General features: G+C 37.5%; 2 protein-coding genes across 3 annotated transcripts in view; one reads left to right on the top strand and one right to left on the bottom strand.

The window, feature by feature from the left end:
* The window catches only part of CC2D2A (coiled-coil and C2 domain containing 2A), a 65,713-nt gene extending 53,114 nt beyond the window's left edge, over positions 1–12,599 (top strand). The window contains exons 29-36 of the mRNA XM_067298209.1: positions 2,642–2,845; positions 3,333–3,422; positions 4,147–4,260; positions 6,086–6,220; positions 8,559–8,681; positions 9,289–9,347; positions 9,855–10,032; positions 11,105–12,599. Of these exons, the coding sequence (XP_067154310.1) occupies positions 2,642–2,845; positions 3,333–3,422; positions 4,147–4,260; positions 6,086–6,220; positions 8,559–8,681; positions 9,289–9,347; positions 9,855–10,032; positions 11,105–11,293 (1,092 nt within the window). The 3' untranslated portion in view covers positions 11,294–12,599. The remainder of the gene's footprint in view (positions 1–2,641; positions 2,846–3,332; positions 3,423–4,146; positions 4,261–6,085; positions 6,221–8,558; positions 8,682–9,288; positions 9,348–9,854; positions 10,033–11,104) is intronic.
* A 508-nt stretch (positions 12,600–13,107) lies between these two features.
* FBXL5 (F-box and leucine rich repeat protein 5) overlaps positions 13,108–18,891 on the bottom strand; it is a 40,158-nt gene continuing 34,374 nt past the window's right edge. For both annotated transcript variants that reach the window (XM_067298210.1, XM_067298211.1), the window contains one exon: positions 13,108–13,469. In XM_067298210.1, the coding sequence (XP_067154311.1) occupies positions 13,393–13,469 (77 nt within the window). In that variant the 3' untranslated portion in view covers positions 13,108–13,392. The remainder of the gene's footprint in view (positions 13,470–18,891) is intronic.

Below are 18,891 nucleotides of genomic sequence, written 5' to 3'. Positions count from 1 at the left end.
TCAAGCAGGATCACCTAGAACAGACTGCTCAGGACCCTGTCCAGGCAGCTTTTGAATATCTCCAGAGAAGGAGACTCTGCTACCTCTTTGGGCAACCTGTTCCAGTGTTCAGGCACCCTCACAGTAAAGAAGTTTTTCTCAGGTTCAGACAGAACTTCCTGTGTTTCAGTTTGTGCCGGTTGCCTCTTGTCCTGTCACTGGACACCACTGAAAAGAGTCTGGCCCCATCCTCTCTACACCCTCCCTTCAGATATTTAAATGCATTGATAAGAGGCCCTTCTCTGCAGAGCTGCTTTCCAGCAGGTCAACCCTCAGCCTGTACTGGTGCATGGGGTTATTCCTCCTCAGGAGTAGGACTCTGCACTTCCCTTTATTGAACTTCATGAGGTTCCTCTCTACCCATCCTTCCAGCCTGTAAAGGTCCCTCTGAATGGCAGCACAGCCTTCTGGTGTATCAGCCACTCCTCCCAATTCTGTGTCATCAGCAAACTTGCTGAGGGTGCACTCTGTCCCTTCATCCGGGTCACTGATGAATAAGCTGAACAATACTGGACCCAGTACTGACTCCTGGGGGACACCACTAGCTGCAGGTCTCCAGCTAGACTTTGTGCCCTGATCACAACCCTCTGAGCTCTGCCATTCAGCCAGTTCTCAATCCACTTCACTGTCTGTTCATTTGACATTGCCCATTGGCCCTGGCCTGTGAGTCTCTCAACTTCGGGATAGGAAGTCATCATAGTTAGTGCTTGTTGATAACTTTATATGAAGTGAGCGGAATTCATTTTCCAGTGGACAGATAACAGCATCATATGTCACAAAACAGAGTGGAACTAGTCTGGAACGAGGTCAGTCTCAGCAGGGAAGACAAATACGAATCACACTTCGGCATTCTCTCCAGATCATTGCTGAAGTTCAGTGCATTTTGTTTGTGTGTGTGCGCGTGTGCATGTGTGCACACGCACGCACATGTGTTTGGGGGGGCGCAAGGGAAGGGAGAAGAGGCAAAGGACCTTGCACTGTTAGGATTTGTGCTGCTGTTGTATTCGATTAGTAAGAGAGGTCATTTTCTGGAATGACTTTTTGCCAGCACCATGTTCACAAGTGTTGAATTACTGAACCGATTTATGGACAGAGCTCATATACCACATCAGTAAGAAGCCTACCGTGTTGCAGTTGTGGATCACATTTTTTCATGTAGATCTGTGCTTAAGTGTATTCTCTTCATGTTCTTTCATAATTCTGTCACAGAGACATTAAATGCTGTGTCTTTGCTGCTTGTAAACAAGCCCTGAGTTTTGCCTGGTTTAGATTTCTTACCGTAGAAAGTGTTCAGAGTGAAATGACAAAAAATAACTCAATATTTTTGCTGTCCTTTGTTACTTTTCCTGCCGTTACTGCTGTATTTAAATCATTTGAAATACATGTATACAGTTTCAGCATGCTAAGCGTAATTTTTATTTTAATTTTACAACATCTTTTTTTCTTCCTTTACCATTTTTTCTCTTTCTTGCCTGAATTTCTGTGTAGGTGAATGAAATGCTTAAGAAGGTACAATATTTATAATTTAAATCGAGATATTCTTGCTGTTCACTGTTCAAAATTAAATTGGTTTTGAGCCATTCAGCAATCTTCTTGCACTTTGAATGTAACATTTGACTCTAATATAGTAGTTGTTTATTTATCAGTAATATTTGCAGTGACTTACTAAATTAAAATTTTAAAAATGCTGGAGGCTGCGTATTTCAGCCATTAATTATGGTTGAGAAGAATCGACACCGTTTGCCTTCTCTGCGGAGGTCTTGCTACAGGGCACTGCCCAGCAGTTCCATTGCTGGTTGATTTGAGGAAAAAGTGTAACAAAAGATGAAATGGTTTGTTTTGAACCAAAATATTATGAAGGATAAGCTTTAACTCTCAGCAACACTAGAAACTTACAATGGAGTCTAAGTAGATATAAAACTACTTTGACTGATTTTAAGACCTTTAAAAGATGATATCCTGGGTGACAAAGAGCAAGTAATTGTCATCGTTACATAATTCGATGTGTGCTTTTGAGTCCTATTTTTGCTTCTGGAAAATATCATATAGAATTACAGCATGTATGTTAGACAAGTCTGACATACAAGAATTCATCTACAAATGTCTTTGGCCTTCTCTGCAAATATTTTTGGCATTTTCCAGGGTTGTCCCAGTATGATTTATATAAAAATTACTGGGATTTTGTGCTTAACCCCAATTGTAGTTTGAATAGAGTAACTGTTATGTGAATAGCATGTAAGATCAGTCTTCTGGTACTTGATCATAACTGTTCATCTTTAAATTAATATGTGATGTTATCCCTGCAGTTTTACTATGGCTTAACTTTCACTGCATTTTCAGTGCTTTAATAAAGCCAGCTATAGGTACAGGTCATTATGTGTGTTCATAAGTAAACACAAATCACCTGATTCTTCATTAGCTGGACCTTTCATATCTGTTTGTGAGTATGTACTATATGGAAATTTCAAAATGCTATTAGGAAATAATTTTATATTCATTTCATATGCTCCTGTAAATGGTGAAATAAGGCAAAACATAGCGAATAGTTAAACCCAGATTATAAATAAGACGATTTTCATATAAATTCTACTGTCTTTTGAAGTTTGATACCCAAGAAGATGAGAAGTTGCTCCAAGCAGCAGCAAAGTATGAAGCCGAATGTACATCAAAGTTTCCAAGCCGCCAATGCCTAACAACTGTAGTTGACCTCAGTGGGAAATCAGTTTTTATTACCAGATATATCAAACCTCTGAATCCACCACAGGAGCTTCTTGATGCCCACCCAAATAGTTCTCAAACAACAGCAGTAAGTACTTAGAAAAGATAACGAAGTTATCTTAACAATATCATGGGATATAGATTTCAGAATGTGTGTGTGTTTGTGTGCATGTGTGTGTGCATGTGTCCATGCATGCACACACAGGCATGTAAAGTTTACACATACTGTGTAGCTAAACTTTTTGTGAATATGTGTGATGCACAGTAAGCATATCCATAACAATGCTGAAAAAGGGTATTTGTCTCCACTTCCATCCTGAAGAAACAGGTAAATTAATGTGTATTGTCCTTTAAAAGACAAAGAATTAAGCAAAACTGCAATAGGAGTAAATCATATCAGTCTGTGAGATGAGTTCCCAAATGAGCTAGCTGTTACAGTAATGAGGTCAGTCAGTGTTTTGTCCACTACTTCTGTGGAAACAGCACTATGTTTCAGATCTAGTATAATAATGCTATTATTACTTAGCTGTGTAGTGAACTGGAGAAGTGACTTGCTCTGTTTTGTTTTCTTGCAGGAATTGGTGGCCCGATATGTTGCTTTGATTCCTTTTTTGCCAGATAGTGTGTCATTTGCTGGAATTTGTGACTTGTGGAGTACATCAGATGTAAGTAACGTTACAGAAGTTCCTTATCCTCTTGCTTGTGATGTAGCATCCAAGTAGCCCTGCTTTTGGGGGTGGGCAGATTAGACTACATGAGCACTTGAGGTCCCTTCTGACCTAAGTTATTCTGAGATTCTCTGACGGTGAGGACTATTTTTCTTTCTAAACAATTTATTTCAAAGAACACATTATTTCTTTATCTGAGGACCAGTGCTTGAGAAAAGTTGCTCATCCTGATACAGGTATGCCAAAATTTTAATCTTTGATAGGTTGCAATTGATGAATTGCTAAGAATACCTAAGGTTTTAAGCTGTTCCTGTTTTTTCCCTTAAAAAGCAATCAAAATGTCTTGTCAAGCTCAGGTAAGAGGATGCTGACTGATGATGGAGGCTTTAAAACTAGGCTTAAAGTGGATCATTGTAGTTCCAAAGAACCATGGAAAAAAATACTGCATTTAATGTCAGCAATAATGGGAGATTTAGCATATTTCTCCATCATGTACAAGTAAATCCTGACATCTATAGAATGACAGCAGGTAATAAGTTAATCATAGGTGATGTTTTTACCTTTTCAATACTTTTCTGCAAAATTTAGAATAAGTCAGAAGACAAAAGACCTGTTTTGCTTCAGAAGTGTTAGGAAAGAGTATTACATTTTTTTTTTAAGTAGAAGACAGAACTGATAACTGATAACTACATAGCAAGATTTTTTCTTGTATCTCAAATAGCAATTTCTTGATCTTCTGGCGGGAGACGAGGAAGAACATGCCGTGCTTTTGTGTAATTATTTTCTTGGTATGGGGAAAAAGGCCTGGCTTATAATTGGAAATGCTATTCCTGAGGTAAGAGGATATTTTCATTTGGTCTGAATATTAATTTTTATTCTCTGAAGTCTTTGGGTCCCACCAAGGGATGGAATTGTCTCGTGTTGGCATGTTCTTCCAGGAAGTAATCTAAACGTCGGTGCTGCTAGAACCCTATTTTGTCAGAGAATGAAAAAATAGATTGAAAGCATATCTGAGTATAAGTATAGTCTGTTTTTGTTCCTGGACCCTTTCTTCCATTCTGAATGTAGTAGCAGCTGTGGTCCTGTTATATTACAATATCAAGCATCTGTAAATCTTCTTTGTACTTTGGCTATTGTAAATGATTTGTCGAGGACAAAGGCAGTGGAGAGAGTCTGTTCAAGGCGTCTCAGTCGTGAAGACACAATCTGTGACAGAGTGGGGTGGGACTGGATAAAGGGAAGGTGGCAGGGTAGGATTTAACTGCTTGCCAAGGATTCTTGCTGGCACATACATGCATCCATCCAGCTGTTAGGAAAGCTGCAGCAAGAGTAAAGAGCTGTTCAGTTAACAGGAAATAATAGATTTTTTTCAGACTCAAATGGTCAATCTTTGTCTGTCTTCTGTAACATAGGCAGGTTAGGCAGCCTGCTTTTTCTTAGGCTACTGCGTATCTTGTTTATGCTGTGAGGCCACTGTGGCAGCAGTCTGGCTAAGACTGGCTAAGAAATAAAACACTGAGGTTCGTTGGCCAATTAGGAGATGCATTTTTCTCAGTGAAACACTCAGATGTCCAAGTAACCAATACTGCTCTTTTGAAAGACATGGCAAGACTGTTCATAATGTTAATTTCCGTTACTAGTATCTCAAATTACCGAACACCTGTGAAAGTTTTGCTGAACAGAGTTTTGGGGAAAATCTTTGTTAGACTTGTTTCTTTACCACATTCTTGTTACTGCAGCATCAGGAACAGGTACTCAGTTACATTCCTTCTTGTCCAAATATGATGTTCATGGTAGTCCTTAATAAAGCATTCAGTTCATGCATGCTGTAAGGAGGGGGCTTATTCCAGGTATTTCAAGGTGAGGAAGAGCAAAAAAGCCATGCTGAGTATTGCAGACCAATCCCTCAAGCTATGGGATGCACCAAATTCCAGGAGGGTGGGAGAGGGGAAGGACAGACAAATATGTAGGACATGCAGCTTGCCAGGGAGCTGTCATACTAAGTGGGTAGGTACTGAGCACTTCTTACATATAAACAGAAGTTTTTAATCTTTCATATTTTTGTACAGGGATGAGACATACCTAAATTTACCTCTACAAGAGAAATTAGCAACATGATCTTATTTCATTAAAAGTGTTACATTTAATTGTATTTTTCATAGCATAAAACTATTTTATCTGCTAAGGGAATGAAGGAGTCTCCTAAAAGTTAATGATTATTTATTATATAATACCATATATATATAAAAGCAAGCTTAGTTTGAGTCACAAATTAGCACTTGCTTGTATAGTGCCTGCTGGCCAAAAAACATTATCCTCTCCCCTGTTTTCACATACATTTTGAGCATTCATATATATGGAATTTCACATCAATTCTTAGCTGAACCAAGATGACTTGTAGAATTTATATTTTAAGAATGGCTTGGGGCTGTGTACTTCTAACATTTCTCTGCCACATAAAGGAGACACAGAGCGCTTAATATTCTGTGAGTGTTAGTTAAGTTGGTTGAATTGTAATAATCTGTAAATTCTTCCAACCAGTTTGCCAAAAGAAAAATACTATTAATCTCAATAGTAAAAATTTAATATTCCAAACAATACAAAGCATACTATCTTTGGAGCCAGTTTTAAAACATCTTTCTCATATTTTTTCTTCCTAGGGAGCAACTGCATATGTATTAACTTTGGAGCAAAATCAATATGCAATTTGGAATCCCAGTACTGGATGTTTTTATGGGCAGTTTGATACTTTCTGCCCATTACAAAATGTGTACTGTCTGATCAGCTGTGATAATGTAAGAGCTTCCAGTCTTTTCTTATTTCTATACGCACAAGAGTTGAAACTTGATGTTTTTCTTCATCTCCTGTATCATGAGTTTGTGCATTAGTGTAAGTACATCTATGCTAAGTCAGGGCATTAGTGATTTTATCTGATTTTAATTAGGTTTTTCAGCCACCTGAAGTCAACTAAGTAGTTAAAATACAAAAGATTTTTTTTATCAGTGTTTAGGCAGATCATAACATCCTTTTATATAATTTTCATTACAGGGCTTTGCTTAAACTGAAGTTTGTTGAAAGTAGCATGTTTTTACTTTGCAACTTGTATGGCCTAAGAGTATGTTCAGTTTACCACTTCTTATCAGTAACTCAGCAAAGCTAATATTTTGCAGATGAAATGTAGCTGAAAAAGGTAAAGCATATTGGAAAAAGTCATTTGAATGGCATAGGTAATGGTGGGCACAGTCTTGAATGGTCCAGTGTACAAAAGCAGGCAAAACACAGATCTGGCACTACAAGGCAGAACAACTGCATTGATTTTCTGTCTGGCATCAAGTTTTCCTGTTTATCTTTATTTGCTATAAATCAAAACAAATAATATTAATTCATGTTCACAGTATAATAATATTTCTAGTGTGGCTGGCTCAAGTAAGAACCCTCTGAAAGGTGGCAGTGGGTGAGAGGGGAGAGAAGCCCTCAGTAGGAGCTGCTGAGCTTGGGGCAGGATGTGATCCAAAGGATCACTAAAAGATCACTACAAGAATGAGGCAGAGCTGAGCTTGTGTTTTGAGGCACCTGGACAGTTTGGTGCCAGTATAATTCCCTGCGTTGGCTGGAAGCAAAGACTCACAGCTTCCAAGGACACAAGCAAGGACACAACAGCCAGGAAGAGAGATATGTGAAAGTCTGAAATTGGGGAAACAAAATGTGAATTAAAAAAAAAAAAAGTTTTATCTGGGGAAAAAAAAAGAAGAATTAGATATTGACTTTAACAGCTTGCCAGTCAATATTTTGGGAGCCTGCTATAAGGAGACAACAGGGGTCTTACTCAGGGTTCTACCTCACACATATCAAACATTTGTTTTTATTTACTGTATTGAAAGCATACCAGGAAAAGTTCTTTGACGTGTCATGCGTTACATATATATGTTGTTTTGATCTCCTCTGTTTTTATTCTAAACAAAAAAAGATGACTTTAGAGGATAATTTAATATGCTGAAGTGTATTTATTTAAAAAGTGCCAGTTATATCCTTCAATGAAAGTGTTTTGAGGATTGGTTGGGTTGGGTTTTTTTAACTGCTACTAAACCTATACAGTTAAGAAAAATCTAACTTAATTGTAACTGCTGGAAGAAACAACTAAGGCCTTCAGCACTGAAGTCCTAATCATGTAATCTGGAACTATAGAGCTCTACAAAAACTTTCAAGGTAACCAACTCCAGTCTATGAGTGACTATGATGAGGCATGCAGTCAGCAGAGAAATATGACTTCATATCCAACAAGAAAGACCCTTAAGCTATACTGTGTCATATAGGCCGTCTCCAGAACCAGCATTTACAGAAGACTGCATGTGAATTGTCCATATATTTTGCTTCCTTAGCAGGAGTTATTTAAAGGCTGAACAAGAAATCAACAGTGTTTGCATACTTCAGACTGGGATCCAACACAGTCCAAACTGCGAGTCTGCAAAGAAGTGGAGTGCAAGGCATGGGTTCTCCTTGATGATAAAATATTAATCAATCAGAGGTGTGTGTATTTGCACTGTCTACATTCTGCATCATAAACATGTAACAGCAGTGTTGCTGGCATGCAGCTGTTTGCCAGGAGTCACATCACAGCTGCACTGGGCTGAGCTGTTGCAAGAATTTCATCAGAGTTCAGAAAAGACTGTTGTGTAGTAATCCAAAGGAGGGGAAATGCAGCTCAGGACAGCAGAAGCAACTCTGCAGGAGTCTACTGTAACCCAACATCATATAATGTAAAAGTGATGGTAAAGGCAAAAGTTGCTAAAAGAAGAAAAACTGTGATGGTGCACTGTAGATAAAGTGTTGAAAAAGCATAACTGAGGAAAAGAGCTATTCAGCAAGAAGAGGCACCAGCTGCAGAAAGTAATCCCTGTTCACACAGTCCCCCTCTCTGAATCCATGCTCAGATGCACAAAATGGGATAGACCAGCACTGTCCCCTTTGTGAGAGTGTCAAAGTTGCATGTCTGCTGCGACTATACATGGTTGTCGTCTTTCATAGGAACTCATACTGGTGATTCCTACAGCAGATCAAGATTATATAGTATTTTATTTCTGTGTATGTTGAATGTGTTCCATAGCTGTGATTATTTGCTAAACTTTCTTGTAGATCTGGTTTAATATTCAAGAGTATGATTCCCCAGTAAGGATAAATTTTGACATCAGCAAACCAAAGCTATGGAAGTCTTTCTTTTCAAGAAGCTTACCATACCCTGGCTTCTGCAGTGTTCAGGTATTAATTTATCTATTACCAACTTAATTTGAGGGGGATGAGAGATCACAGACTTCATATAGAGAAACAGAGACTAAGTTCTTTGGACTTCTGTGATTAAGTATATTTTACAAAATGTTTTACAAAAAATTTGCCAGGCACTTGTTAAAGAATGAAAGCAGAAATATTGTGAAGTATTTAGTTTTACACAAAATGAACGTGCATCTGTTGTCCTCAGAATGTCCATATAAGATCTGAGGACAACAGCATAGTGGGACAAATCTTTAACAAAACCATATCCAGAAAGTAGCTTGATAATGTAACCTTTGTCTATCAGCTGTGAAGGCATCATTTCAATCTGTACACATGTCCTTAGTAAGTAAGCACGAATTTCTCTACTGTTAATCAAATGTATAAAAAACTATTGAAGCTTACTGCAAAAAAAAGGAGAGTTATGCACCTTAGCTCCTAATGTTTTTATTTTGTTTCATTTACTAAATAATATATTGTTTTGGCATAATTGTGAACTCATTTATGTACTATGAAGGCAATAACTCCTGAAGTTACACTGTTGTACACCTAGAAGAGATTGTACTTTTTAATATTTAAATGTCTTATATATTACTAGCCTGAAGAATTAATTTATCAGGATTCGGACAAGGCAGCTGTGGCAGAACTACAGGGCAGGTAATTCTACCTCTAAAACAAATATTGTCAAAATTAAAAAAAGCCTAATCACTAAAAGTGGAGCACCTTGTTACATTCCTCAAGCATACTCACACCAAGGTCCTAAGAATCTGCTTTGAGCGCTAGGAATTAACAACAGCCTAAATCAGAAACTCCAGTTTGCAGGGTCTTTTTCCATGCTCGTTAATGGAGGTTGCCAGAAAGAAAAAGAAACTGAACAAGGGCTGTGGTAGAATTTCCTAATAAGCCAAAATGCATTGCGGGCAGAAAGGAGGGAATAGACTAAAAATTGATGTAAACTCCTGGACTCCCCTGCTTGTGCTAAACATGTGGACAAAGCATAGCATATGGCTATGCTGGCATTGCTTTTCTGCATGTTTAGGTATTGGTGAGTTTAACTGAGGTCATTTGTATTTCCCATAATCTGTAGTAAGTAAGTTGGTCAAGGGAGATCTTTCAGCTGTCCATAAATACTGGTATTGTAATAATAGCTGCATTTTATTGCAGGATTGAAAAAATATTAAAAGAGAAGATTATGGACTGGAGACCAAGGCATCTAACTCGTTGGAACAGATACTGTACCTCTACCCTGCGTCACTTTCTGCCTCTACTGGAACAGAACCAAGGCAAAGATGTAGAAGATGACCATCAGGCAGAATTGCAGAAACAGCTAGGAGATTACAGGGTACAGTTGTGAAAATATGTGGCCTGTGCTGTGAAACTAGTGCATGAAAATAGCAGACCCTAAGGGGCCTAAATCACTAATATTTGCTTTTAATATCATTACACCATGGTATAGAACCATGTTATAGGCTCATTCCTCTACTACCAGAACTCTTGAGAGCCTATATACTGAAGGTCAGTCAGTATTAGGATCACAAAGTGAAGTAGTGATGGTCCATTCTATTTTGTTCGAAAATGTTGGAGAGAGAAACTTTCTGCTGAATATAAGGATGAATTGGCAGCACTGTTCTTTTGTTATTGCTGTACCACAGCAGTCACTACCTATACAACATAAATACAAATGCAGTTTTCTAACACAGGAAACTTATGGATTGATTGGTGCATCTGCTCTCAAGCCCAGTCAGTAAGCACCTTGCACTAGTGCTGAGCAGTGCTGCACACAGTTGCACTGCTTACAGGTCCAGAAGCCAACACAGCAATGCAACCCTACAGTTGAACAGCTATTTTTTTCCTTTAAATATGAGGGAAGAAAATTTACTTAAGTAAACATTAGAACTACGACTGTACCATCCGTTCTTCCTCTGGGCTGTTCTAAAGGTTGGGTACATCTGCTCTTTCTGTAAATAAAACACAAGTGACAATACTGTACACTGCAGTAATTTTCAAAGCAGTCCCTGTTGGATCTGGAATGTATTATAGGCAAATGTCTGCCACCTCAGACCTCCAGACAGTTCTGATTGATTGATAGATACAGGAACACAAACTGCAACCAGTTAAGAGGCAGGAAAGAAGCAAAGCTATGCTGTATGTATGTGTTCAGTAATACAACTTTATTCTAGTGGAATCATCTTCACTTTGAAATTTACCCGGACTAGAGAATAAATATGGCAGAAACCTGCCTGGAGTATCTGAAGTGGTATTTATTTAAATATGGGCTGTTTTTTTCTGCATCTCTGCAGAGCAGCAATAGAAAAGATGAACTTAGATGACAGCGAAACAGATTTTAAAATGATTTATTTGTTCAGGTGACTTTGCTTTATGTGGGTTTTTTTTTCCTTCTCTCTTTCTCCCAGGTCTCTGGATTTCCTATTCATATGCCATTTTCTGAAGTTGGACCTTTAGTAGAAGCTGTACGCAGCACTGGAGTTCATACCATCGATGTTTCAAATGTTGAATTTGCTCTTGCTGTGTATGTTCATGCTTATCCCCAAAATGTTCTCTCTGTCTGGATTTATGTTGCTTCACTTGTACGAAATCAGTAGTATAGACTAGTCAGAGTACCTCTCAGGAAACTGGCTTATGTAGGGGTAAATATAACAAGTTTCTCACACTACTGATTTGAGCTACACCCTGTACTTCAAAATCTAGTGAGAATCTGACTTTCAGTAGCTGCATAAACATTAGCTTTATTCACCCTACAACGGTTGAAGCTAGCACTACTTATTATGGCTAAGGAAGAGACTGACAGCTTAAAATTCCAGTCCTAGTAGTTGAGTTTTATACAGTATTTCCAGTGCTCCCAGTGTAATGCAGTGGGGCATCATGCTCTTAAAAGCATTACATGCCCACATAAAGTAACATTGCAGAGTAAGATGGTAGAAATTGGCCTTCTCATTTTTCAGGTGAAACTTTATTCCTGGAATCATGCCTTGAAAATTGAATTTTTAGCTATTCCATTTAGTTGACTTTACTACATCTACAGACCTTCTTCTCTTTTAAAGACACTATCATTTGGTTATAATACAACTAATTACAGTTTTCCAGTATCTGAGTTCCTGAGTAAAGGCCAGGACTGCTCACCCATGAATAAGTTCCATGCACCAAAGAGCCATCAATGAAGATCAGACTTCCATTTTTTTAAGGAGAGTCTGTCTTCTGCTATTTTATACCAGCACCATGTAGAGGTAGTAAGATGACATTTTCTGAAATTTATAATATTTATAATAAAGTATTTATAATGAAACCTAAAAAAAACCCCTCATTTGTTTACTTTGGAGTGTGAAATTACCATAATAAAAGATTATCATAAAGTGGCTTACTAAAAAAATCAAATTAGAGTAGTAGTGAGGACAGTAGATAGGTCAGTAGTGGTGGTAACTGTTAATAATTATATAAATATCTGTTTTTTGCCTTCAGTTGCCTTGCTAATTAAACTCTTCCACTAATTAAACTCTTCCACGATACAGTGATGGTGAGTTGAACATGGGGAAGATGTTCATCAGAACATATCAAGCACTGAGAAAATAAGATTTTTCTTGAGCTTAACACCAGACTGGGTTCATTCCACTTAATGAGTAGTAGGCACATAAAGCCTTTAGTCTTAGGTTGCCACAAGTTCCCTATGTAAACAACAGAGAAGCACCTCTAGAGGACTCATGACCCTTTGCTGACAGATGAATACAGAGGATGTACTCTTCTGCAACAGTTCATAGTTGTAGGGAGGATCAAGAAGCTAGTGAAATACACTTTTTATTTCTATCTGAAGATTGTTGTTAAATAAATTGTTGTCCAATTTAAGTTTGTCAGCAGTATGACTCCATCCATTAAAACCAAGTTGGTTAATCAGTGGCAAGTCCTCAATCTTTGTTTTATACATTTATTCCTATGATGGAAAACTGGCTTCTTTGGAAGTGTTTCCAAACATGTCTCAAAACAGTCATGGAAAGAACTAGGGCAAGGCTTGTGCCTCTGCAATCACCAGGCGTATCCCCCAAAATGATCTCTGGAGCCTACAGGCATTGTACACCTGATATTACACCTTAAAAGCACATATATTCAACGACTACATAAAACTTTTTTATTGATGGGAATGTTTTATTTGAGTATGTTTTCCAAGCCCAAATACAAAACCAAATGCAAAAGGAAAGTGGGAATTTCCCTAATTTTGCAGTATAAAGAACTTCAGGATGAGAAGAAAGGGGGAGAAACAAGGCTTCTAAAGTTGTGTAATTGTTACCCAAATGCAAATGATACATTTCAAATTATCTGCAGAACTCTATAGTGTGGATTAAAAAAAAAAAAAAAAAAAAATCACTTAACACAAAATAATCCAGTAAAGTAGATTTAAGTGCCAAACTTGAAGAAAAGTGGCATTAAAAAAAAATCTGAATGTTTTCCCATCTTCCCCAAATTAAGTAAAATAAAACCCAACACCCTTCAAATCAAATGAGATTTCTGAGAGATTGTTACAACACTGTACAGTACACTCATAATTAAGATTTTAAAATTGTGGGGAGGGCCAGGCTAGTATAATAAATCTCACTCCAAGGACTGTTAACACAAGATGCGAACTGTAAGTAAAGTGCATGAAAGGAAGCCTGCTCAGCTAAATGAAGTAGACTGAAAGATCAGAAGTCAGCGGTCATTCGCCAGAGCGGCAGCAGGCCCGAAAACCACACTGCAAATTCTGGCATCCACTGGCGGTTTCAGCATGAGGACCTGCACAAAAACAGAAGAAATGTGAAAAGAAGAAAACAGGCCATTTATTTAGATCCAGAACTCCCATAACCTGGTTATTGATTAAAATCTTAAAAAAAAAAATTCATTTTCTGTGCAAATCTGAAACACTGGCAATATCATTACAGTAGAAAAGCTTCACATTTTGTTCAAAGGTTTTCCACTTTGATACTTTAGTCCCATGACAATAATACATTCAAAATAACACAGATGTATGATGATGAGCAACACTAAATCAGTAAGTGTTAAAAAGTCTCTCAAAGCTATCTTTCACAATTGAGGTAAATTTGCACAATGCATATATAACTTTCATTTTTCAAATTCAGATTATGACTTTATGGTATTACAAAAAAAATTTCCAAAACTATTTCTGCTAATGTGGAGACAGTTTTTCGTCTTGCAAAAGTTTTCTCCATTAAATACTTCCTTTTTGTCTAGACCTCACGTATTCTCACTAGAAATTCAAAGACTAAAAAAAAAAACCCACATCTTTTTTATCACTGCAATCATCAAAAACCCTAAGTCTAAAAGTTAGTCATTCAAAAAAGAAGAGTTGCGAGCACAGACAGGGTAAACCAATATTGTAATTCTACCCACCTCCACTTACCTTTACTGTTATCCCTTTAATTTGAAAAATTAAAGTGACCATGAGATAGGAAACTTAAATTTATTAGTACAGGCTTTTATTTCCTGCAGCCTTATGTCTGCTTTAGAGAGACAGACATTTACGTTCAGGTTGACTTAACTCTGGCACCCAACCTAATTCAACAACACACTTTCAATTTAACTAAAGGAAGATGGTAAAGGACTAATCAAGATAACCCATCTTTTCCTGTTTAATACCCAAGACACAAAAACAAAGAATATTTGTGAAGTTTTTAATATATTTAGAAAGGACTAGCAAAGTAATGTAGTGAACAAGGGCAGCATGGTTTTCAAGCAGGACAGCTTGTTTTTTCCTCAAACTTCAAGTCATAATGCAATTAATTTGCAAGAGCCTGGTGTTTGGAAATCAGCTTTTTGCTTCATACCATACATCAATGGAGCAATATTCTACAAGATAATTAAATTAACCATTTTATTGATGCATGAGACAGAATAAAACAAACCTGAAGCTATAATGCAGGACAGTATGCAAAATATACTAAAGCTTTCATTTGTCAATAAACTCACTTTTTCAAATCTCTGTAGTCACCTGAACTAAATTTTGACTCTCCAAGTCACTTACAAGCTAGAGTTTGAAAGTTTCTTTGAAAATCCTCAAGTTGCAACTGCCAGCTCTTAATTTGGTTTCACACAATTATGTTTTGTTTATTTTTTTCCCCTAGACACATAACCACACATGTAACTATACTGAAGCTCATGAAGAGGCTTTCTGGAATCCTTTGGCTCCAGTATCATTACTGGAGGTAGATTAGTACCATTCAAAGACTTGGAAGTTTCTCTGTACCTTTCTTACTCAAAGTCATCAATGAAAACACTGAATAATATTGGTCCCAGCAGAGAACTCCAGGGGATGCCCTCCCAGATTCCTGCCCACCCAGAAAAATGATCATTAGGCCCTATCCTTTCCTCTATACTTTAGCCAGCTTTCAGTTTTTAAACTTAATCCAGTCCTATAGCAACTTAGGATGTCTGATAACCCTTTGTGAGGAACCTTGTAACAGGCTTTCTGAAAATCCAAATTTATTGTGTCCACTGGATCTCCTTTTCTTCCCAGTGCTTGCCAACACCCTTACAGAACTCCAGCAGGTTAAGCAAGGCAGTATTTCCTCTTACAGAATCCTTTTTCCCAACACACCATGTTTATTCATATGCTCAGTGACCTTATTCTTTGATACGAACTGTAAAATATTACCAGGGATGGACATCAGACCCACAGGTCTGTAGCCCCCAAGATCCCCAGACTCCCCCTACACCCCTTTTTGTAGCTGGGAGTTATGCTGGCAATCTGCCAGCCCTCTGGCACTGCGTCATTTGTAACGATGGGTTGCACACCTTGGCCAACGGTTCTGCAATTCCACATCCGAGTTCCTACAAAACCCTCGGGTGAATGCATCTGGGTCAGGTAAGTCAGATGTTAACACATCATCTATCTAGTCTATCAGGTTTGGAGAGTTACCTCAAGTTTATTGTTACCAGTAATTTAAAATAGAAAGTGTAGGTCTGAGTATTTCAAGTTGTTCCTTACAAAATACACTGCTTTACACTTTTAGCAAAAATTAACAGCTTGGTCATTTCATTCTTACATTTTAACATGTCAATCTATCTCCCCCACCATAGTTTATGAGGAAGGTCATTTACCTCCTCTGTATTATCCTAGCCCTTCTTTAGCTTTTCTTTTTATATCTGATATATACAGCAGAATTCAATTGCCTTTTCTTTTGATACTCTTAATTTAAAAGACTGCTTTTGTTTCTATAGCTTTATTTAACACATCTGACTTTTTACTACACCTCTTTGGCTTCCTAATTTCTGTTTTCACCACTACATATACTCTTTGCTACTGACTTCATTTGGACTGGACGTTGTTTTCAAACTATCTGTTTAAGCTCAAATAGCCTCTTTAATCCTGCCAAAAATACTCTCTTCTGCTTTCTTTTGACTCTATATACATGGGCTCCAATTGATTCCACCTCATTGAAGCATCATTTGAAAGAATATAGTAGCTATATATACTTCCATTTATATAGTCAAGTGAGTGTGATGGTCATTTCCACAGGATAATTCAGATCTTAAAATGGGGCTGAATCGCTTTCAGAAAGGTTCCTCTCTTTCTACTGACTCTGTGATGACTCTGCTGCTGGCACCAATACATTGATTAAGTGCCTAAATTAAAAAGCAATGAGTTTTGGGCTGGTTTACCTGGTGAATCAATGTTAATCTTTATTCTCAGATTCTTATTTAACCTGCCACAGTCTAGATTTAGTACTGGTTACTTCCAAACTAGATTACTGTAATGCTCTTTATACTGATGTACGTCTGATTACTCAGATGCCTCAGGTGACCCAAAACACAGGGCTACTTATTCATTTGATTACTTCATTTTGTTACATGTACTAGTGAAACAAAAATTAGTCAAAGTTTCCTAGAAAGAGGTTAAGCATTTCACCAAGAATACACAACAGCCCAGACGAAGAGCATGGTGAAAAAGACACTCAGGCACAACTGGCTGCTGCTACCACATCCCCTTAGCCACTAGTTTCAGTTACTTTGGCTCTTGGTTTGGTCTACCAAGTAGCAACACAAACACTAATATCAGGAAAGCAGTGCAAACGAGTGGTGAGGAACACCGCAACACTGTGACCATGCCTACCCACCAAGTCCAGCAAGCCCTCCACAAAGAACATCCAATGAAGCTGTGTGCAGGGGCCCCCCTGTATCAGACTCAACGTTTACAGAAAAGATCTGAAAATAGGCTGCAGGTGAAAGTAAAGCCCTTATGTGTCAACAGACGACAAAGTGGCATCTTAATCATTCAAAGATGGATAAATTCCATGCTGTTGGTTCCAATTTTTTGTTCTGCAAGACTGACGGTTTTTCCAACATGATCCCAGAACATATCTCCTTCCCCGCAAACAATCCCTGATAAGCTGGTGGGCAAAGAAAATTATGAAATTATTCTCTACATGCTTGTAGATCAATAATCTTCGAACAGCACTTAATGCAATCTATATATATATATAAATAAATGTAAACTGCTTCAGATATGGAATGATTTTAATGAAACAGCTATTACTTTCCCTACAGTTACTTTAGAAATACCAAATGATACAGAAATAGTAAGCTGTCATAGAACTCCTGCTGCCCACAGGGTGGAATAAGGCATTAGTTTAACACTGCAATGCTATCACAATGAAGTTTGAGTGAAAAAACAAAAACAATATTCAGATAAAACTGCAGAGGATTCAATTAAAGTTACTTTCCATTTCAGAATTTTGCTATGATGTCTTTTTATTGGCTTCCATCTTCAAAAAAAAACAAACAAACAAACAAAAAAAAACCCCCCCACACACTACTGAGATGCTACCATTTCTCAACAGTAGTGACAAGTCAGACCATTACATTCTCTCTTGCTCATTTATCAGCAGAAACTGTTCATCCAAAGGCATCCAGGATGTTTTACAGAACAAACAGAACAGAGCTTATAGTCTTACAGCTTACAGTAGACAATGAATGGAAAGAAAGAAATAGGAAGAGAATCAGGACAACTTTACAGAATTAAAGAGTACTCTGTTTAAATACAAATAACAAGTAATTTCTTGAGGATATTATGAAACAACAAGCCTTAAAGTCGTGCAAAACTCCAACAAGTGATACTAGCTTTGTAAACTAATACTAAGATCTATTACATTTTAGCGGCAAGAATAAGGGAGAAATACAGAAACAGCTAAAGACAAACGAGATCACCAAGTCTGGTATTACCGACAGAAGTGAAAACAGGAGAAATAGGAGCCAGATACAAAAGGAAAAGGTTTTTAATTTGTCTTTGAAGACTTAAGTTCAACATAATGCAGAAAGAGTCAACAAAAGATTTTAAAAGGAACCTTAAAATTGTCAGACTGAAATGCAAGGAGATTTTTAATAGCTGTAGTCTGGACAGAACAGAAGGAATTAACAAAAATGGAAAATGTCTCAGAAGAAAAAAAGTGCATGAAGATATGCAAAAAATTATGGAAGCCAAATATGATTTAACGCTTTCACTTCTAATGTCAGGATCCAATCCAAAGTGCATCACCTTTTATCTATTTCAATGGATTCAATACCAAATGCAAGTACAGCCTTACTTGTAAGTACTAAAGCTCTGCCTTCCTATACCTTGAAGGGGCTGCATCTCAATATAGATGCAAATTATTAAGCTAAACACCATGAACTAATGGGGAACATAATTTCAAGTTTCATTAATTCAGAACCACCAACAATTAGTTTGTATAACCCTGTGAACTCACTGTCTTCCTTTTTCCCTCTGTCTGTTGCACTTACCTGTTTCCAATCCATACGTGGATACAAGTTATAGCATTGTTCACATCTCTACTCCTACAAATTCTTACCGGCCGGACTGGAGACCTAACTCCAGTGTGGTAAACTCTGACAGACTTCCACTGTAAGTGTATTTTATGCATTTATCTATTTATCTGAATCTTTCTCCAACTTAGACCCATCCCTAAGTTAGTGAGTCAAGCAACAACAGAAAAAAATAAATTACATTTTCCATAAGGCCACATGATGGTAGGAACAAAAATATCCTACAATATGATTGATGGCATCCTCTCCATGCCAAAGCTACAGTAATATGAGTTTTTTGCATGGCAAAAAAAGTGTCATTTTTTCCCCAAATATCATCACTTTGGTACCAATGTAATGATGCCTCTTTGCCTGAAGTTATCACCATAAAGAAAAATGT

This window comes from Apteryx mantelli, chromosome 5 (genome assembly GCF_036417845.1).
Source record: "Apteryx mantelli isolate bAptMan1 chromosome 5, bAptMan1.hap1, whole genome shotgun sequence".
NCBI classification, from domain to species: Eukaryota; Metazoa; Chordata; class Aves; order Apterygiformes; family Apterygidae; genus Apteryx; species Apteryx mantelli.
The sequence above is the reverse complement of the archived record's forward strand: the minus strand, read 5'-3'. Positions and strand labels throughout refer to the sequence as shown.